Source organism: Pan troglodytes, chromosome 12 (assembly GCF_028858775.2).
Source record: "Pan troglodytes isolate AG18354 chromosome 12, NHGRI_mPanTro3-v2.0_pri, whole genome shotgun sequence".
Taxonomy (NCBI): Eukaryota; Metazoa; Chordata; class Mammalia; order Primates; family Hominidae; genus Pan; species Pan troglodytes.
The window spans coordinates 27,157,974-27,180,569 of NC_072410.2; the positions used below are offsets into that span (position 1 = coordinate 27,157,974).

Here is a 22,596-nt window from a genome sequence, read left to right on the forward strand (position 1 = left end):
ATACAGCTTGATGCTAACACTGTGTGAATGTATGGATTACTTTATCATATTTATATATGAGTGATTATCCCTTTTGCTTTTCAGTGTCTTCTCAGAAACAACCAGCCTTGAAGGTAATTAAACTCTCATTTACATTGTAGTCTATGACACATACTTCATTGATTTATTTATTATTTTCTTTCAAATTCCATTCAGGCTACAACTGACGAGGAAGATTCTGTTTCGATTATAGCCACAGAAATAAAGGATGGAGAAAAATCTGGGACAGGTAATTTTGCAAAAGACATTTAATGTCACATTCTATGCAGATAGAAAAGAACTTCTCTACCCCGAATAAATCAGCGGAGGGCGGTTGGGGGGGCTCGCCAAAGCTGCACATTCTGATCCAGCAGTCCTGAGAGTCTTCATTTGTAATAAATTCTTGGGTGACGCTAATGCTGCTGGCTTGGAACGTGATCTTTGCAGTAAGATTATACACTTCCCCACGTTGAAATTGGGAAGAAGAAATATGCAGAGGGGTTCAAGACATAAGGGGCTCCGGGGAACAGCATAGTTTTGCATTAATTCTACAGCATGGTTTCACTAAGGGTGGAAGGAGAAAGAGAGGAAGTATAGATTTTACAGACGTCACATCGTACTGCTGAGAAAAAACAGAAAACTGATAGTAATAACCCATAGACACTGTAGAACGAGAACTAAGGAGACCCCTCATGTAGCAATTATTTTCCAAAGGATGATGGATTGTCAGACAGGAAGGAGGGAAAAGAAGTTATATAATTTAGGGGTTTCTGCTGAGGAAATCTGAGTGAACTCACTTCACATGCATTTGGAATATGTGCTTAAAAAATATTTGATTTTGGCAGCTCCAGGTACTACTGGAAGCAGGAAACAATGCTAGAATTGGGATAAAGCACACTGACTCATTACTCCTTTTTGTTACTATTAGGCATCAGAGATACATGTTTTCTTGACTTTACTTATAAAAATGAGATAAACTTGAATATGAATACATTGGCTTCCTTGTTCAAGGAGCTACGTCTTGGATACAATAGCTATTTCATCAAACTTCTTTAGAGAACAACCTGATACTCCCAACAAGGCTATTTTAGAAACAAAAATTATGCTGGATTCTAATTAACTCCTAAAATGGTCATTTTCAATGAATATTGCAGTGATTTCTGAATGAAAAACTGCTCAATATCTAACGCTTGTAGCAGTTTTACTTTGTAGAAGTATGTCAAAATTGATAATTGATGATATTTTTATTGAGTCTAAAATATTATCCTTTGGTGCCATGACTGGATGAAGAAATTATAGGAAGGCTAAACTAGTGGATACAAGAAACTTAGGCAGATTATTACACCACATGGGTGTGAGAGATAATGAATATTTTCTACTAGGTATCAGCAAATAGATATCCAAGGTGATCAATTTAGGACACTTCCACTGAAGAGATGTGAGTGTACATTCAACTGAAGGGTCATCGGAATTGTGTGCCTTCTCAGTTATTGGGCAAGTTAAAGAGCATGATGAATGTTTGTAGTGTAATGGTGTAAATCCTTTGGTTTCTTGCATGAAAGACATGTGGGATCATGTAGCACCTGTTTTGACGTTGATTCTCATGTGTATGAGTTGCTCCTCTGATTTTAGATCACATTTGTCCTCATCACTCAGCATATCCACCTTGATATTGACACGGTTTTATTTTAGTTTTTGACACATGACAAATCATACCATGTTTGAAATTCTAAGACTATATTTCATGGAGCCTGTATTCCCGTTTCTCAGCGTATTTCTATCATGTTCTAGTCCCCAGACACAAAGTAGAAGCCATCAAAGACTATGCTAATACAGGCAGGAGGACAGAGGTTGATGCAAACACTGCATGAATGTATGGGTAATTTTGTCATTTTTACATATGAGTGATTATGAATCCCTTTTACTTTTCAGTGACTTCTGAGAAACGACCAGGCTTGAAGGTAATGAAACTGTCATTTATATTGTGACCTAGTAAATGCATAGTCTATGAAACATACTTTATTAATTTATTATTTCATTTCAAATTCCATTCAGGCTAAAAGTGATGAGAAAGATTCTGTTTTGAATATAGCCAGAGGAAAAGAGGATGGAGAAAAAACTAGGAGAGGTAATTTTGAAATGAGATTTAATGTCATGATCAGTCCAGATAGATAAGAAGTTCTCTTCCCTGAAGAAATCAGCGGGGGGCTCGTTGAAGCTGCACATTCTGATTCAGCAGTCCTGAGATTCTTCATTTCAAATAAGTTCTTGGGTGATGCTGATGCTGCTGGTCTGGAACATCATCTTTGCTGTAAGATTATACATTTCCCCACATTGAAACTGGGAAGAAGAAATATGGAGAGCAGTTCAAGGCATAAGGGGCTCTGGGGAACAACATAATTTTGCTTTAATTCTCCAGCTTGTTTTCAGTAAGGGTGGAAGGAGAAAGAGAGGAAGTATAGAATTTACACACTTCAGATCGTACTGCCAAGAAAAGGCAGAAAGCTTGTTGTAACAACCCGTAGACACTGTTAGGAGAACTAAGGAGACCCCTGGTGTAGCAACTATTTTCCTAAGGAAGACGGATTGTGAGGCAGGAAGGTGTGAAAAGAGGAAGTCATTTATATAATCTTGGGGTTTCTGCTGAGGAAACCTGAGTGAACTCACTTCAGATGCATTTGGAATATTTTCATAACAAATATTTGATTTTGGCTGCTCCAGGAACTACTACTGGAAGCAGGAAACAATGGTATAATTGGAATACACCACCACACTGACTCATTACTCCTCTTGGTTACTAGGAGGCATCAGAGATACATGTTTTGTTGATTTTAGTTATAAAAATGAGATAATCTTGAATATGAATAAATTTGCTTCCTTGTTCAAGGAGCTACCTCTTGGATAAAATAGCTATTTAATGACACTTCTTTAGAGAATAACACGATACTCCCAACAAGACTATTTTAGACACAAGAATGATGTTGAATTCTAACTAACTCCTAAAATGGTCATTTTCAATGAATATTGCAGTGATTGCTGAATGAAAAACTGATTAATATCTAATGCTTACTTTGTAGAAGTATGTCAAAGTTGATAATTGATGATATTTTTATTGAGGCTAATATATTATCCTTTGGTGCCAAGAGTGGATGAAGAAACTTTCGGAAGCCTAAACTAGTGGATACATGAAACTTAGGCAAATTATTACACTACATGGGTGTGAGAGATAATGAATATTATCTACTAGGTATCAGCAAACAGATATCCAAGGTGATCAATTCAGGACACTTCCACTGAAGAGATGTGAAGTGTACGTTCAGCTGGAGTGTCATCGTAATTGTGTGCCTTCTCAGTTATTGGGCAAGTTAAAGAGCATGATGAGTGTTTGTAGTATAATGGTGTAAATCCTTTTGATTTGTTGCATGAAAGACATGTGGGATCATGTAGCACCTGTTTTGACATTGATTCTCACGTGTATGAGTTGCTCCTCTGTTTTTAGATCACATTTGTCCTCATCACTCAGCATATCCACATTGATATGGACACGGTTTTATTTTGGGTTTCGACACATGACAAATCATACCATGTTTGAAATTGTAAGGGTATATTTCATGGAGCCTGTGTTCCCTTTTTTCAGTGTATTTCTGTCACGCTCTGGTCCCCAGAGACAAAGTAGAAGCCATCAAAGCCTCCACTGATACAGGCAGGAGGACAGAGGTTGATGCTAACACCGTGTGAATGTATGGATAACTTTATCATATTTACATGTGAGTGATTATGTATCCCTTTTGCTTTTCAGTGTCTTCTCGGAAAAAAGCAGCCTTGAAGGTAATAAAACTCTCATTTATATTGTGAGCTAGTAAACGTAAAGCCTATGAAACATACCTTATTTATTATTTTGTTTCAAATTCCATTCAGGCTACAAGTGATGAGAAAGATTCTTTTTCAAATATAACCAGAGAAAGAAAGGATGGAGAAATATCTAGGACAGGTAACTTTGCGAAACACATTTAATGTCATGTTCAGTCCAGATAAGAAGTTCTCTTCCCCGAATAAATCAGTGGGGGGCTGGTCGAAACTGCACATTCTGATTCAGTAGGCCTGAGATTCTTCATTTCTAATAAGTTCTTGGGTTATGCTGATGCTGCTGGTCTGGAACATGATCTTCGCTGTAAGATTATACACATCCCCACGTTGCAATTGGGAGGAAGAAATATGGAGAGCAGTTGAAGACATAAGGGGCTCTGGGGCACAGCATAATTTTGCTTTATTTCTGGAGCATCTTTTCATTAAGGGTGTAAGGAGAAAGAGAGGAAGTACAGATTTTACAGACGTCACATGGTAGTGCTAAAAAGAGACAGAAAACTGTTCACAATAAGCCGTAGACACTGTAGAAGGAGAACTGAGGAGACCCCTGATGTAGCAATTATTTTCCGAATGAAGACGGATTGTGAGGCAGGAAGGTGGGAAAAGAGGAAGTCATTTATATAATTTTGGGGTTACTGCTGAGGAAACCTGAGTGAACTCACTTCAGATGCATTTGGAACATTTGCATAAACAATATTTGATTTTGGCAGCTCCAGCAATTTCTGGAAGCAGGAAACATTTCTTGAATTGGCATAAAAACACAATGACTCATTACTCCTCTTTGTTACTATTAGGCATCAGAGATACATGTTTTGTTGATTTTAGTTATAGAAATGAGATAAACGTGAATATGACTACGTTGGCTTCCTTCTTCAAAGAGCTACCTCTTGTATAAAATAGCTGTTTAATGAAACTTCTCTAGAACATAACATGATACTCCCAACAAGGCTATTTTAGAGACAAAAATTGTGTTGCATTCTAATTAAGTCCTAGAGTGATCATTTTCAATGAATATTGGAATGATTTCTGAATGTAAATCTTATCAATATCTAATGCTTGTAGCAGTTTTACTTTGTACAAATATGTCAAAATTGATAAATGATGATATTTTTATTGAGGCTAATATATTATCCTTTGGTGCCATGAGTGGATGAAGAAACGTTTGGAAGGCTAAACTAGTGGATACAAGAAACTTAAGCAAAGTATTACACCACATGGGTGTGAGAGATAATGATTATTATCTACTAGGTATCAGCAAACAGGTATCCAAAGTGATCAATTTAGGACACTTCCACTGAAGAGATGTGAAGTGTAAGTTCAACTGAAGTATCGTCGCAATTGTGTGCCTTCTCAGTTATTGGGCAAGTTAAAGAGCATGATGAATGTTTGTAGTATAATGGTGTAAATCCTTTTGATTTGTTGCACAAAAGACATGTGGGATCATGTAGCACCTGCTTTGACATTGATTCTCGGGTGTGTGAGTTGCTCCTCTGATTTTAGATCACGTTTGTTCTCATCACTCGGCCTATGCACGTTGAGATTGTCACGGTTTTATTTTAGTTTTAAACACACGAGAAATCGTACCATGTTTGAAATTGTAAGGGTATATTTCATGGAGCCTGTATTCCCTTTTCTCAGTGTACTTCTGTCATGTTCTAGTCCCCAGACACAAAGTAGAAGCCATCAAAGCCTGCGCTAATACAGGCAGGAGGACAGAGTTTGATGCTAACACTGCATGAATGTATGGATATCTTTGTCATATTTACATATGAGTGATTATGAATCCCTTTTGCTTTTCAGTGTCTTCTCAGAAACCACCAGCCTTGAAGGTAATGAAACTCTCATTTATGTTGTGAACGAGTTAATGTATGGTCTATGAAACATACTTTATTTGTTTATTATTTCGTTTCAAATTCCATTCAGGCTACAAGTGACGAGGAAGATTCTGTTTTGAGTATAGCCAGAGAAGAAAAGGATGGAGAAAAATCTAGGACAGGTAATTTTGAAAACAGATTTAATGTCGTGTTCTGTCCAGATAGATAAGAAGTTCTCGTCCCCAAATAAAGCAGCGGGTGGCTCGTCGAAGCTGCACTTTCTGATTCAGCAGGCCGGAGATTCTTCATTTGTAGTAAAGTTCTTGGGTGATGCTGATGCTGCTGGTCTGTAACATGATCTTCGCTGTAAGATTATACACTTCCCCACATTGAAGTTGGGAAGAAGATATATGGAGAGCAGTTGAAGACATAAGGGGCTCTGGGGAACAGCATAGTTTTGCTTTAATTCTCCAGCTTGTTCTCAGTAAGGGTGGAAGGAGAAAGAGAGGAAGTATCGATTTTACAGACGTCACATCGTACTGCTAAGAACAGACAGAAAACTTGTTGTAATAACCCATACACACTGTAGGAGAACTAAGGAGACCCCTGGTGTAGCAATCATTTTCCCAAGGAAGACGGATTGTGAGGCAGGAAGGTGTGAAAAGAGGCAGTCATTTATATAATTTTGGGGTTTCCGCTGAGGAAACCTGAGTGAACTCACTTCAGATGCATTTGGAATATTTTAATAAAAAATACTTGATTTTGGCTGCTGCAGGAACTGCTGGAAGAAGGAAACAATCCTAGAATTGGCATAAAAACACACTGACTCATTACTCCTCTTTGTTACTATTAGGCATCAGAGATACATGTTTTGTTGATTTTAGTTATTGAAATGAGACAAACTTGAATATGAATACTTGGCTTCCTTTTTCAAGGAGCTACCTCTTGGATACAATAGCTATTTTATGAAACTTCTTTACAGAACAGCATGATACTCCCAACAAGGCTATTTGAGAAACAAAAATTATGCTGGATTCTAATTAACTCCTAAAATGGTCATTTTCAATGAATATTGCAGTGATTTCTGAATGAAAAACTGATCAATATCTAATGCTTGTAGCAGTTTTACTTTGTATAGGTATGTCAAAATTGACAATTGATGATATTTTTATTGAGGCTAATATATTATCCTTTGTTGCCACGACTGGATGAAGAAACTTTCGGAAGGCTAAACTAGTGGATAGAAGAAACTTAGGCAGATTATTACACCATCTGGTTGAGAGAGATAATGAATATTATCTACTAGGTATCAGCAAACAGATATCCAAGGTGATCAATTTAGCACACTTCCACTGAAGAGATGTGAAGTGTACGTTCAACTGAATTGTCGTCGTAATTGTGTGCCTTCTCAGTAATTGGGCAAGTTAAAGAGCATGATGAATGTTTGTAGTATAATGGTGTAAATCCTTTTAATTTGTTGCATGAAAGATAAGTGGGATCATGTAGCACCTGCTTTGACATTGATTCTCAGGTGTATGAGTTGCTCCTCTGATTTTAGATCACTTTGTCCTCCTCACTCGGCATATCCACGTTGATATTGACACGGTTTTATTTTAGTTTTTGGCAGATGACAAATCATACCATGTTTGAAATTCTAAGACTATATTTCATGGCGCCTGTATTCCCTTTTCTCAGCGTATTTCTGTCATGTTCTAGTCCCCAGACACAAAGTAGAAGCCATCAAAGCCTATGCTAATACAGGCAGGAGGACAGAGGTTGATGCTAACACTGCATGAATATGTGGATAATTTTGTCATTTTTACATATGAGTGATTATGAATCCCTTTTACTTTTCAGTGTCTTCTGAGCAACCACCAGGCTTGAAGGTAAGGAAACTATCATTTATATTGTGAACTAGTAAATGTATAGTCTATGAAACATACTTTATTAATTTATTATTTCATTTCAAATTCCATTCAGGCTACAAGAGACGAGAAAGATTCTCTTTTGAATATAGCCAGAGGAAAAAAGCATGGAGAAAAAACTAGGAGAGGTAATTTTGAAAAGAGATTTAATGTCATGTTCAGTCCAGATAGATAAGAAATTCTCTTCCCTGAATAAATCAGCGGGGGGCTCGTTGAAGCTGCACATTCTGATTCAGCAGTCCTGAGATTCTTCATTTCAAATAAGTTCTTGGGTGATGCTGATGCTGCTGGTCTGGAACATGATCTTCGCAGTAAGATTATACACTTCCCCACATTGAAATTGGGAAGAAGAAATATGGAGAGCAGTTCAAGGCATAAGGGGCTCTGGGGAACAACATAATTTTGCTTTAATTCTCCAGCTTGTTTTCAGTAAGGGTGGAAGGAGAAAGAGAGGAAGTATAGAATTTACACACTTCAGATCGTACTGCCAAGAAAAGACAGAAAGCTTGTTGTACAACCCGTAGACACTGTAGGAGAACTAAGGAGACCCCTGGTGTAGCAACTATTTTCCTAAGGGAGACGGATTGTGAGGCAGGAAGGTGTGAAAAGAGGAAGTCATTTATATAATTTTGGGGTTTCTCCTGAGGAAACCTGAGTGAACTCACTTCAGATGCATTTGGAATATTTTCATAACAAATATTTTATTTTGGCTATTCCAGGAACTACTACTGGAAGCAGGAAACAATGGTATAATTGGAATACACCACCACACCGACTCATTACTCCTCTTGGTTACTAGGAGGCATCAGAGATACATGTTTTGTTGATTTTAGTTATAAAAATGAGATAATCTTGAATATGAATAAATTTGCTTCCTTGTTCAAGGAGCTACCTCTTGGATAAAATAGCTATTTAATGACACTTCTTTAGAGAATAACACGATACTCCCAACAAGACTATTTTAGACACAAGAATGATGTTGAATTCTAACTAACTCCTAAAATGGTCATTTTCAATGAATATTGCAGTGATTGCTGAATGAAAAACTGATTAATATCTAATGCTTACTTTGTAGAAGTATGTCAAAGTTGATAATTGATGATATTTTTATTGAGGCTAATATATTATCCTTTGGTGCCAAGAGTGGATGAAGAAACTTTCGGAAGCCTAAACTAGTGGATACATGAAACTTAGGCAAATTATTACACTACATGGGTGTGAGAGATAATGAATATTATCTACTAGGTATCAGCAAACAGATATCCAAGGTGATCAATTCAGGACACTTCCACTGAAGAGATGTGAAGTGTACGTTCAGCTGGAGTGTCATCGTAATTGTGTGCCTTCTCAGTTATTGGGCAAGTTAAAGAGCATGATGAGTGTTTGTAGTATAATGGTGTAAATCCTTTTGATTTGTTGCATGAAAGACATGTGGGATCATGTAGCACCTGTTTTGACATTGATTCTCACGTGTATGAGTTGCTCCTCTGTTTTTAGATCACATTTGTCCTCATCACTCAGCATATCCACCTTGATATTGACACGGTTTTATTTTAGTTTTTGACACATGACAAATCATACCATGTTTGAAATTCTAAGACTATATTTCATGGAGCCTGTATTCCCGTTTCTCAGCGTATTTCTATCATGTTCTAGTCCCCAGACACAAAGTAGAAGCCATCAAAGACTATGCTAATACAGGCAGGAGGACAGAGGTTGATGCAAACACTGCATGAATGTATGGGTAATTTTGTCATTTTTACATATGAGTGATTATGAATCCCTTTTACTTTTCAGTGACTTCTGAGAAACGACCAGGCTTGAAGGTAATGAAACTGTCATTTATATTGTGACCTAGTAAATGCATAGTCTATGAAACATACTTTATTAATTTATTATTTCATTTCAAATTCCATTCAGGCTAAAAGTGATGAGAAAGATTCTGTTTTGAATATAGCCAGAGGAAAAGAGGATGGAGAAAAAACTAGGAGAGGTAATTTTGAAATGAGATTTAATGTCATGATCAGTCCAGATAGATAAGAAGTTCTCTTCCCTGAAGAAATCAGCGGGGGGCTCGTTGAAGCTGCACATTCTGATACAGCAGTCCTGAGATTCTTCATTTCAAATAAGTTCTTGGGTGATGCTGATGCTGCTGGTCTGGAACATCATCTTTGCTGTAAGATTATACATTTCCCCACATTGAAACTGGGAAGAAGAAATATGGAGAGCAGTTCAAGGCATAAGGGGCTCTGGGGAACAACATAATTTTGCTTTAATTCTCCAGCTTGTTTTCAGTAAGGGTGGAAGGAGAAAGAGAGGAAGTATAGAATTTACACACTTCAGATCGTACTGCCAAGAAAAGGCAGAAAGCTTGTTGTAACAACCCGTAGACACTGTTAGGAGAACTAAGGAGACCCCTGGTGTAGCAACTATTTTCCTAAGGAAGACGGATTGTGAGGCAGGAAGGTGTGAAAAGAGGAAGTCATTTATATAATCTTGGGGTTTCTGCTGAGGAAACCTGAGTGAACTCACTTCAGATGCATTTGGAATATTTTCATAACAAATATTTGATTTTGGCTGCTCCAGGAACTACTACTGGAAGCAGGAAACAATGGTATAATTGGAATACACCACCACACTGACTCATTACTCCTCTTGGTTACTAGGAGGCATCAGAGATACATGTTTTGTTGATTTTAGTTATAAAAATGAGATAATCTTGAATATGAATAAATTTGCTTCCTTGTTCAAGGAGCTACCTCTTGGATAAAATAGCTATTTAATGACACTTCTTTAGAGAATAACACGATACTCCCAACAAGACTATTTTAGACACAAGAATGATGTTGAATTCTAACTAACTCCTAAAATGGTCATTTTCAATGAATATTGCAGTGATTGCTGAATGAAAAACTGATTAATATCTAATGCTTGTAGCCATTTTACTTTGTAGAAGTATGTCAAAGTTGATAATTGATGATATTTTTATTGAGGCTAATATATTATCCTTTGGTGCCAAGAGTGGATGAAGAAACTTTCGGAAGCCTAAACTAGTGGATACATGAAACTTAGGCAAATTATTACACTACATGGGTGTGAGAGATAATGAATATTATCTACTAGGTATCAGCAAACAGATATCCAAGGTGATCAATTCAGGACACTTCCACTGAAGAGATGTGAAGTGTACGTTCAGCTGGAGTGTCATCGTAATTGTGTGCCTTCTCAGTTACTGGGCAAGTTAAAGAGCATGATGAGTGTTTGTAGTATAATGGTGTAAATCCTTTTGATTTGTTGCATGAAAGACATGTGGGATCATGTAGCACCTGTTTTGACATTGATTCTCACGTGTATGAGTTGCTCCTCTGTTTTTAGATCACATTTGTCCTCATCACTCAGCATATCCACATTGATATGGACACGGTTTTATTTTGGGTTTCGACACATGACAAATCATACCATGTTTGAAATTGTAAGGGTATATTTCATGGAGCCTGTGTTCCCTTTTTTCAGTGTATTTCTGTCACGCTCTGGTCCCCAGAGACAAAGTAGAAGCCATCAAAGCCTCCACTGATACAGGCAGGAGGACAGAGGTTGATGCTAACACCGTGTGAATGTATGGATAACTTTATCATATTTACATGTGAGTGATTATGTATCCCTTTTGCTTTTCAGTGTCTTCTCGGAAAAAAGCAGCCTTGAAGGTAATAAAACTCTCATTTATATTGTGAGCTAGTAAACGTAAAGCCTATGAAACATACCTTATTTATTATTTTGTTTCAAATTCCATTCAGGCTACAAGTGATGAGAAAGATTCTTTTTCAAATATAACCAGAGAAAGAAAGGATGGAGAAATATCTAGGACAGGTAACTTTGCGAAACACATTTAATGTCATGTTCAGTCCAGATAAGAAGTTCTCTTCCCCGAATAAATCAGTGGGGGGCTGGTCGAAACTGCACATTCTGATTCAGTAGGCCTGAGATTCTTCATTTCTAATAAGTTCTTGGGTTATGCTGATGCTGCTGGTCTGGAACATGATCTTCGCTGTAAGATTATACACATCCCCACGTTGCAATTGGGAGGAAGAAATATGGAGAGCAGTTGAAGACATAAGGGGCTCTGGGGCACAGCATAATTTTGCTTTATTTCTGGAGCATCTTTTCATTAAGGGTGTAAGGAGAAAGAGAGGAAGTACAGATTTTACAGACGTCACATGGTAGTGCTAAAAAGAGACAGAAAACTGTTCACAATAAGCCGTAGACACTGTAGAAGGAGAACTGAGGAGACCCCTGATGTAGCAATTATTTTCCGAATGAAGACGGATTGTGAGGCAGGAAGGTGGGAAAAGAGGAAGTCATTTATATAATTTTGGGGTTACTGCTGAGGAAACCTGAGTGAACTCACTTCAGATGCATTTGGAACATTTGCATAAACAATATTTGATTTTGGCAGCTCCAGCAATTTCTGGAAGCAGGAAACATTTCTTGAATTGGCATAAAAACACAATGACTCATTACTCCTCTTTGTTACTATTAGGCATCAGAGATACATGTTTTGTTGATTTTAGTTATAGAAATGAGATAAACGTGAATATGACTACGTTGGCTTCCTTCTTCAAAGAGCTACCTCTTGTATAAAATAGCTGTTTAATGAAACTTCTCTAGAACATAACATGATACTCCCAACAAGGCTATTTTAGAGACAAAAATTGTGTTGCATTCTAATTAAGTCCTAGAGTGATCATTTTCAATGAATATTGGAATGATTTCTGAATGTAAATCTTATCAATATCTAATGCTTGTAGCAGTTTTACTTTGTACAAATATGTCAAAATTGATAAATGATGATATTTTTATTGAGGCTAATATATTATCCTTTGGTGCCATGAGTGGATGAAGAAACGTTTGGAAGGCTAAACTAGTGGATACAAGAAACTTAAGCAAAGTATTACACCACATGGGTGTGAGAGATAATGATTATTATCTACTAGGTATCAGCAAACAGGTATCCAAAGTGATCAATTTAGGACACTTCCACTGAAGAGATGTGAAGTGTAAGTTCAACTGAAGTATCGTCGCAATTGTGTGCCTTCTCAGTTATTGGGCAAGTTAAAGAGCATGATGAATGTTTGTAGTATAATGGTGTAAATCCTTTTGATTTGTTGCACAAAAGACATGTGGGATCATGTAGCACCTGCTTTGACATTGATTCTCGGGTGTGTGAGTTGCTCCTCTGATTTTAGATCACGTTTGTTCTCATCACTCGGCCTATGCACGTTGAGATTGTCACGGTTTTATTTTAGTTTTAGACACACGAGAAATCGTACCATGTTTGAAATTGTAAGGGTATATTTCATGGAGCCTGTATTCCCTTTTCTCAGTGTACTTCTGTCATGTTCTAGTCCCCAGACACAAAGTAGAAGCCATCAAAGCCTGCGCTAATACAGGCAGGAGGACAGAGTTTGATGCTAACACTGCATGAATGTATGGATATCTTTGTCATATTTACATATGAGTGATTATGAATCCCTTTTGCTTTTCAGTGTCTTCTCAGAAACCACCAGCCTTGAAGGTAATGAAACTCTCATTTATGTTGTGAACGAGTTAATGTATGGTCTATGAAACATACTTTATTTGTTTATTATTTCGTTTCAAATTCCATTCAGGCTACAAGTGACGAGGAAGATTCTGTTTTGAGTATAGCCAGAGAAGAAAAGGATGGAGAAAAATCTAGGACAGGTAATTTTGAAAACAGATTTAATGTCGTGTTCTGTCCAGATAGATAAGAAGTTCTCGTCCCCAAATAAAGCAGCGGGTGGCTCGTCGAAGCTGCACTTTCTGATTCAGCAGGCCGGAGATTCTTCATTTGTAGTAAAGTTCTTGGGTGATGCTGATGCTGCTGGTCTGTAACATGATCTTCGCTGTAAGATTATACACTTCCCCACATTGAAGTTGGGAAGAAGATATATGGAGAGCAGTTGAAGACATAAGGGGCTCTGGGGAACAGCATAGTTTTGCTTTAATTCTCCAGCTTGTTCTCAGTAAGGGTGGAAGGAGAAAGAGAGGAAGTATCGATTTTACAGACGTCACATCGTACTGCTAAGAACAGACAGAAAACTTGTTGTAATAACCCATACACACTGTAGGAGAACTAAGGAGACCCCTGGTGTAGCAATCATTTTCCCAAGGAAGACGGATTGTGAGGCAGGAAGGTGTGAAAAGAGGCAGTCATTTATATAATTTTGGGGTTTCCGCTGAGGAAACCTGAGTGAACTCACTTCAGATGCATTTGGAATATTTTAATAAAAAATACTTGATTTTGGCTGCTGCAGGAACTGCTGGAAGAAGGAAACAATCCTAGAATTGGCATAAAAACACACTGACTCATTACTCCTCTTTGTTACTATTAGGCATCAGAGATACATGTTTTGTTGATTTTAGTTATTGAAATGAGACAAACTTGAATATGAATACTTGGCTTCCTTTTTCAAGGAGCTACCTCTTGGATACAATAGCTATTTTATGAAACTTCTTTACAGAACAACATGATACTCCCAACAAGGCTATTTGAGAAACAAAAATTATGCTGGATTCTAATTAACTCCTAAAATGGTCATTTTCAATGAATATTGCAGTGATTTCTGAATGAAAAACTGATCAATATCTAATGCTTGTAGCAGTTTTACTTTGTATAGGTATGTCAAAATTGACAATTGATGATATTTTTATTGAGGCTAATATATTATCCTTTGTTGCCACGACTGGATGAAGAAACTTTCGGAAGGCTAAACTAGTGGATAGAAGAAACTTAGGCAGATTATTACACCATCTGGTTGAGAGAGATAATGAATATTATCTACTAGGTATCAGCAAACAGATATCCAAGGTGATCAATTTAGCACACTTCCACTGAAGAGATGTGAAGTGTACGTTCAACTGAATTGTCGTCGTAATTGTGTGCCTTCTCAGTAATTGGGCAAGTTAAAGAGCATGATGAATGTTTGTAGTATAATGGTGTAAATCCTTTTAATTTGTTGCATGAAAGATAAGTGGGATCATGTAGCACCTGCTTTGACATTGATTCTCAGGTGTATGAGTTGCTCCTCTGATTTTAGATCACTTTGTCCTCCTCACTCGGCATATCCACGTTGATATTGACACGGTTTTATTTTAGTTTTTGGCAGATGACAAATCATACCATGTTTGAAATTCTAAGACTATATTTCATGGCGCCTGTATTCCCTTTTCTCAGCGTATTTCTGTCATGTTCTAGTCCCCAGACACAAAGTAGAAGCCATCAAAGCCTATGCTAATACAGGCAGGAGGACAGAGGTTGATGCTAACACTGCATGAATATGTGGATAATTTTGTCATTTTTACATATGAGTGATTATGAATCCCTTTTACTTTTCAGTGTCTTCTGAGCAACCACCAGGCTTGAAGGTAAGGAAACTATCATTTATATTGTGAACTAGTAAATGTATAGTCTATGAAACATACTTTATTAATTTATTATTTCATTTCAAATTCCATTCAGGCTACAAGAGACGAGAAAGATTCTCTTTTGAATATAGCCAGAGGAAAAAAGCATGGAGAAAAAACTAGGAGAGGTAATTTTGAAAAGAGATTTAATGTCATGTTCAGTCCAGATAGATAAGAAATTCTCTTCCCTGAATAAATCAGCGGGGGGCTCGTTGAAGCTGCACATTCTGATTCAGCAGTCCTGAGATTCTTCATTTCAAATAAGTTCTTGGGTGATGCTGATGCTGCTGGTCTGGAACATGATCTTCGCAGTAAGATTATACACTTCCCCACATTGAAATTGGGAAGAAGAAATATGGAGAGCAGTTCAAGGCATAAGGGGCTCTGGGGAACAACATAATTTTGCTTTAATTCTCCAGCTTGTTTTCAGTAAGGGTGGAAGGAGAAAGAGAGGAAGTATAGAATTTACACACTTCAGATCGTACTGCCAAGAAAAGACAGAAAGCTTGTTGTACAACCCGTAGACACTGTAGGAGAACTAAGGAGACCCCTGGTGTAGCAACTATTTTCCTAAGGGAGACGGATTGTGAGGCAGGAAGGTGTGAAAAGAGGAAGTCATTTATATAATTTTGGGGTTTCTCCTGAGGAAACCTGAGTGAACTCACTTCAGATGCATTTGGAATATTTTCATAACAAATATTTTATTTTGGCTATTCCAGGAACTACTACTGGAAGCAGGAAACAATGGTATAATTGGAATACACCACCACACCGACTCATTACTCCTCTTGGTTACTAGGAGGCATCAGAGATACATGTTTTGTTGATTTTAGTTATAAAAATGAGATAATCTTGAATATGAATAAATTTGCTTCCTTGTTCAAGGAGCTACCTCTTGGATAAAATAGCTATTTAATGACACTTCTTTAGAGAATAACACGATACTCCCAACAAGACTATTTTAGACACAAGAATGATGTTGAATTCTAACTAACTCCTAAAATGGTCATTTTCAATGAATATTGCAGTGATTGCTGAATGAAAAACTGATTAATATCTAATGCTTACTTTGTAGAAGTATGTCAAAGTTGATAATTGATGATATTTTTATTGAGGCTAATATATTATCCTTTGGTGCCAAGAGTGGATGAAGAAACTTTCGGAAGCCTAAACTAGTGGATACATGAAACTTAGGCAAATTATTACACTACATGGGTGTGAGAGATAATGAATATTATCTACTAGGTATCAGCAAACAGATATCCAAGGTGATCAATTCAGGACACTTCCACTGAAGAGATGTGAAGTGTACGTTCAGCTGGAGTGTCATCGTAATTGTGTGCCTTCTCAGTTATTGGGCAAGTTAAAGAGCATGATGAGTGTTTGTAGTATAATGGTGTAAATCCTTTTGATTTGTTGCATGAAAGACATGTGGGATCATGTAGCACCTGTTTTGACATTGATTCTCACGTGTATGAGTTGCTCCTCTGTTTTTAGATCACATTTGTCCTCATCACTCAGCATATCCACATTGATATTGACACGGTTTTATTTTGGGTTTCGACACATGACAAATCATACCATGTTTGAAATTGTAAGGGTATATTTCATGGAGCCTGTGTTCCCTTTTTTCAGTGTATTTCTGTCACGCTCTGGTCCCCAGAGACAGAGTAGAAGCCATCAAAGCCTCCACTAATACAGACAGGAGGACAGAGGTTGATGCTAACACCGTGTGAATGTATGGATAACTTTATCATATTTACATGTGAGTGATTATGTATCCCTTTTGCTTTTCAGTGTCTTCTCGGAAAAAAGCAGCCTTGAAGGTAATAAAACTCTCATTTATATTGTGAGCTAGTAAACGTAAAGCCTATGAAACATACCTTATTTATTATTTTGTTTCAAATTCCATTCAGGCTACAAGTGATGAGAAAGATTCTTTTTCAAATATAACCAGAGAAAGAAAGGATGGAGAAATATCTAGGACAGGTAACTTTGCGAAACACATTTAATGTCATGTTCAGTCCAGATAAGAAGTTCTCTTCCCCGAATAAATCAGTGGGGGGCTGGTCGAAACTGCACATTCTGATTCAGTAGGCCTGAGATTCTTCATTTCTAATAAGTTCTTGGGTTATGCTGATGCTGCTGGTCTGGAACATGATCTTCGCTGTAAGATTATACACATCCCCACGTTGCAATTGGGAGGAAGAAATATGGAGAGCAGTTGAAGACATAAGGGGCTCTGGGGCACAGCATAATTTTGCTTTATTTCTGGAGCATCTTTTCATTAAGGGTGTAAGGAGAAAGAGAGGAAGTACAGATTTTACAGACGTCACATGGTAGTGCTAAAAAGAGACAGAAAACTGTTCACAATAAGCCGTAGACACTGTAGAAGGAGAACTGAGGAGACCCCTGATGTAGCAATTATTTTCCGAATGAAGACGGATTGTGAGGCAGGAAGGTGGGAAAAGAGGAAGTCATTTATATAATTTTGGGGTTACTGCTGAGGAAACCTGAGTGAACTCACTTCAGATGCATTTGGAACATTTGCATAAACAATATTTGATTTTGGCAGCTCCAGCAATTTCTGGAAGCAGAAAACATTTCTTGAATTGGCATAAAAACACAATGACTCATTACTCCTCTTTGTTACTATTAGGCATCAGAGATACATGTTTTGTTGATTTTAGTTATTGAAATGAGACAAACTTGAATATGAATACTTGGCTTCCTTTTTCAAGGAGCTACCTCTTGGATACAATAGCTATTTTATGAAACTTCTTTACAGAACAACATGATACTCCCAACAAGGCTATTTGAGAAACAAAAATTATGCTGGATTCTAATTAACTCCTAAAATGGTCATTTTCAATGAATATTGCAGTGATTTCTGAATGAAAAACTGATCAATATCTAATGCTTGTAGCAGTTTTACTTTGTATAGGTATGTCAAAATTGACAATTGATGATATTTTTATTGAGGCTAATATATTATCCTTTGTTGCCACGACTGGATGAAGAAACTTTCGGAAGGCTAAACTAGTGGATAGAAGAAACTTAGGCAGATTATTATACCATCTGGTTGAGAGAGATAATGAATATTATCTACTAGGTATCAGCAAACAGATATCCAAGGTGATCAATTTAGCACACTTCCACTGAAGAGATGTGAAGTGTACGTTCAACTGAATTGTCGTCGTAATTGTGTGCCTTCTCAGTAATTGGGCAAGTTAAAGAGCATGATGAATGTTTGTAGTATAATGGTGTAAATCCTTTTAATTTGTTGCATGAAAGATAAGTGGGATCATGTAGCACCTGCTTTGACATTGATTCTCAGGTGTATGAGTTGCTCCTCTGATTTTAGATCACTTTGTCCTCCTCACTCGGCATATCCACGTTGATATTGACACGGTTTTATTTTAGTTTTTGGCAGATGACAAATCATACCATGTTTGAAATTCTAAGACTATATTTCATGGCGCCTGTATTCCCTTTTCTCAGCGTATTTCTGTCATGTTCTAGTCCCCAGACACAAAGTAGAAGCCATCAAAGCCTATGCTAATACAGGCAGGAGGACAGAGGTTGATGCTAACACTGCATGAATATGTGGATAATTTTGTCATTTTTACATATGAGTGATTATGAATCCCTTTTACTTTTCAGTGTCTTCTGAGCAACCACCAGGCTTGAAGGTAAGGAAACTATCATTTATATTGTGAACTAGTAAATGTATAGTCTATGAAACATACTTTATTAATTTATTATTTCATTTCAAATTCCATTCAGGCTACAAGAGACGAGAAAGATTCTCTTTTGAATATAGCCAGAGGAAAAAAGCATGGAGAAAAAACTAGGAGAGGTAATTTTGAAAAGAGATTTAATGTCATGTTCAGTCCAGATAGATAAGAAATTCTCTTCCCTGAATAAATCAGCGGGGGGCTCGTTGAAGCTGCACATTCTGATTCAGCAGTCCTGAGATTCTTCATTTCAAATAAGTTCTTGGGTGATGCTGATGCTGCTGGTCTGGAACATGATCTTCGCAGTAAGATTATACACTTCCCCACATTGAAATTGGGAAGAAGAAATATGGAGAGCAGTTCAAGGCATAAGGGGCTCTGGGGAACAACATAATTTTGCTTTAATTCTCCAGCTTGTTTTCAGTAAGGGTGGAAGGAGAAAGAGAGGAAGTATAGAATTTACACACTTCAGATCGTACTGCCAAGAAAAGACAGAAAGCTTGTTGTACAACCCGTAGACACTGTAGGAGAACTAAGGAGACCCCTGGTGTAGCAACTATTTTCCTAAGGGAGACGGATTGTGAGGCAGGAAGGTGTGAAAAGAGGAAGTCATTTATATAATTTTGGGGTTTCTCCTGAGGAAACCTGAGTGAACTCACTTCAGATGCATTTGGAATATTTTCATAACAAATATTTTATTTTGGCTATTCCAGGAACTACTACTGGAAGCAGGAAACAATGGTATAATTGGAATACACCACCACACCGACTCATTACTCCTCTTGGTTACTAGGAGGCATCAGAGATACATGTTTTGTTGATTTTAGTTATAAAAATGAGATAATCTTGAATATGAATAAATTTGCTTCCTTGTTCAAGGAGCTACCTCTTGGATAAAATAGCTATTTAATGACACTTCTTTAGAGAATAACACGATACTCCCAACAAGACTATTTTAGACACAAGAATGATGTTGAATTCTAACTAACTCCTAAAATGGTCATTTTCAATGAATATTGCAGTGATTGCTGAATGAAAAACTGATTAATATCTAATGCTTACTTTGTAGAAGTATGTCAAAGTTGATAATTGATGATATTTTTATTGAGGCTAATATATTATCCTTTGGTGCCAAGAGTGGATGAAGAAACTTTCGGAAGCCTAAACTAGTGGATACATGAAACTTAGGCAAATTATTACACTACATGGGTGTGAGAGATAATGAATATTATCTACTAGGTATCAGCAAACAGATATCCAAGGTGATCAATTCAGGACACTTCCACTGAAGAGATGTGAAGTGTACGTTCAGCTGGAGTGTCATCGTAATTGTGTGCCTTCTCAGTTATTGGGCAAGTTAAAGAGCATGATGAGTGTTTGTAGTATAATGGTGTAAATCCTTTTGATTTGTTGCATGAAAGACATGTGGGATCATGTAGCACCTGTTTTGACATTGATTCTCACGTGTATGAGTTGCTCCTCTGTTTTTAGATCACATTTGTCCTCATCACTCAGCATATCCACCTTGATATTGACACGGTTTTATTTTAGTTTTTGACACATGACAAATCATACCATGTTTGAAATTCTAAGACTATATTTCATGGAGCCTGTATTCCCGTTTCTCAGCGTATTTCTATCATGTTCTAGTCCCCAGACACAAAGTAGAAGCCATCAAAGACTATGCTAATACAGGCAGGAGGACAGAGGTTGATGCAAACACTGCATGAATGTATGGGTAATTTTGTCATTTTTACATATGAGTGATTATGAATCCCTTTTACTTTTCAGTGACTTCTGAGAAACGACCAGGCTTGAAGGTAATGAAACTGTCATTTATATTGTGACCTAGTAAATGCATAGTCTATGAAACATACTTTATTAATTTATTATTTCATTTCAAATTCCATTCAGGCTAAAAGTGATGAGAAAGATTCTGTTTTGAATATAGCCAGAGGAAAAGAGGATGGAGAAAAAACTAGGAGAGGTAATTTTGAAATGAGATTTAATGTCATGATCAGTCCAGATAGATAAGAAGTTCTCTTCCCTGAAGAAATCAGCGGGGGGCTCGTTGAAGCTGCACATTCTGATACAGCAGTCCTGAGATTCTTCATTTCAAATAAGTTCTTGGGTGATGCTGATGCTGCTGGTCTGGAACATCATCTTTGCTGTAAGATTATACATTTCCCCACATTGAAACTGGGAAGAAGAAATATGGAGAGCAGTTCAAGGCATAAGGGGCTCTGGGGAACAACATAATTTTGCTTTAATTCTCCAGCTTGTTTTCAGTAAGGGTGGAAGGAGAAAGAGAGGAAGTATAGAATTTACACACTTCAGATCGTACTGCCAAGAAAAGGCAGAAAGCTTGTTGTAACAACCCGTAGACACTGTTAGGAGAACTAAGGAGACCCCTGGTGTAGCAACTATTTTCCTAAGGAAGACGGATTGTGAGGCAGGAAGGTGTGAAAAGAGGAAGTCATTTATATAATCTTGGGGTTTCTGCTGAGGAAACCTGAGTGAACTCACTTCAGATGCATTTGGAATATTTTCATAACAAATATTTGATTTTGGCTGCTCCAGGAACTACTACTGGAAGCAGGAAACAATGGTATAATTGGAATACACCACCACACTGACTCATTACTCCTCTTGGTTACTAGGAGGCATCAGAGATACATGTTTTGTTGATTTTAGTTATAAAAATGAGATAATCTTGAATATGAATAAATTTGCTTCCTTGTTCAAGGAGCTACCTCTTGGATAAAATAGCTATTTAATGACACTTCTTTAGAGAATAACACGATACTCCCAACAAGACTATTTTAGACACAAGAATGATGTTGAATTCTAACTAACTCCTAAAATGGTCATTTTCAATGAATATTGCAGTGATTGCTGAATGAAAAACTGATTAATATCTAATGCTTGTAGCCATTTTACTTTGTAGAAGTATGTCAAAGTTGATAATTGATGATATTTTTATTGAGGCTAATATATTATCCTTTGGTGCCAAGAGTGGATGAAGAAACTTTCGGAAGCCTAAACTAGTGGATACATGAAACTTAGGCAAATTATTACACTACATGGGTGTGAGAGATAATGAATATTATCTACTAGGTATCAGCAAACAGATATCCAAGGTGATCAATTCAGGACACTTCCACTGAAGAGATGTGAAGTGTACGTTCAGCTGGAGTGTCATCGTAATTGTGTGCCTTCTCAGTTACTGGGCAAGTTAAAGAGCATGATGAGTGTTTGTAGTATAATGGTGTAAATCCTTTTGATTTGTTGCATGAAAGACATGTGGGATCATGTAGCACCTGTTTTGACATTGATTCTCACGTGTATGAGTTGCTCCTCTGTTTTTAGATCACATTTGTCCTCATCACTCAGCATATCCACATTGATATGGACACGGTTTTATTTTGGGTTTCGACACATGACAAATCATACCATGTTTGAAATTGTAAGGGTATATTTCATGGAGCCTGTGTTCCCTTTTTTCAGTGTATTTCTGTCACGCTCTGGTCCCCAGAGACAAAGTAGAAGCCATCAAAGCCTCCACTGATACAGGCAGGAGGACAGAGGTTGATGCTAACACCGTGTGAATGTATGGATAACTTTATCATATTTACATGTGAGTGATTATGTATCCCTTTTGCTTTTCAGTGTCTTCTCGGAAAAAAGCAGCCTTGAAGGTAATAAAACTCTCATTTATATTGTGAGCTAGTAAACGTAAAGCCTATGAAACAT

The 22,596-nt window shown here is 37.2% G+C and overlaps 1 protein-coding gene across 22 annotated transcripts in view; it reads left to right on the top strand.

Moving 5' to 3' along the window:
- The window catches only part of ANKRD36C (ankyrin repeat domain 36C), a 165,451-nt gene that overhangs the window by 80,246 nt on the left and 62,609 nt on the right, over nucleotides 1–22,596 (top strand). For 20 of the 22 annotated variants that reach the window (XM_054678581.2, XM_054678582.2, XM_054678583.2 and 17 more), the window contains 25 exons: nucleotides 85–113; nucleotides 196–268; nucleotides 1,951–1,979; nucleotides 2,074–2,146; nucleotides 3,818–3,846; nucleotides 3,937–4,009; nucleotides 5,686–5,714; nucleotides 5,809–5,881; nucleotides 7,557–7,585; nucleotides 7,680–7,752; nucleotides 9,422–9,450; nucleotides 9,545–9,617; nucleotides 11,300–11,328; nucleotides 11,419–11,491; nucleotides 13,168–13,196; nucleotides 13,291–13,363; nucleotides 15,039–15,067; nucleotides 15,162–15,234; nucleotides 16,904–16,932; nucleotides 17,023–17,095; nucleotides 18,770–18,798; nucleotides 18,893–18,965; nucleotides 20,635–20,663; nucleotides 20,758–20,830; nucleotides 22,513–22,541. In XM_054678581.2, the coding sequence (XP_054534556.2) occupies nucleotides 85–113; nucleotides 196–268; nucleotides 1,951–1,979; nucleotides 2,074–2,146; nucleotides 3,818–3,846; nucleotides 3,937–4,009; nucleotides 5,686–5,714; nucleotides 5,809–5,881; nucleotides 7,557–7,585; nucleotides 7,680–7,752; nucleotides 9,422–9,450; nucleotides 9,545–9,617; nucleotides 11,300–11,328; nucleotides 11,419–11,491; nucleotides 13,168–13,196; nucleotides 13,291–13,363; nucleotides 15,039–15,067; nucleotides 15,162–15,234; nucleotides 16,904–16,932; nucleotides 17,023–17,095; nucleotides 18,770–18,798; nucleotides 18,893–18,965; nucleotides 20,635–20,663; nucleotides 20,758–20,830; nucleotides 22,513–22,541 (1,253 nt within the window). The remainder of the gene's footprint in view (nucleotides 1–84; nucleotides 114–195; nucleotides 269–1,950; nucleotides 1,980–2,073; nucleotides 2,147–3,817; nucleotides 3,847–3,936; nucleotides 4,010–5,685; nucleotides 5,715–5,808; nucleotides 5,882–7,556; nucleotides 7,586–7,679; nucleotides 7,753–9,421; nucleotides 9,451–9,544; nucleotides 9,618–11,299; nucleotides 11,329–11,418; nucleotides 11,492–13,167; nucleotides 13,197–13,290; nucleotides 13,364–15,038; nucleotides 15,068–15,161; nucleotides 15,235–16,903; nucleotides 16,933–17,022; nucleotides 17,096–18,769; nucleotides 18,799–18,892; nucleotides 18,966–20,634; nucleotides 20,664–20,757; nucleotides 20,831–22,512; nucleotides 22,542–22,596) is intronic. The other 2 variants (XM_063789626.1, XM_054678585.2) reach the window with 2 other exon arrangements.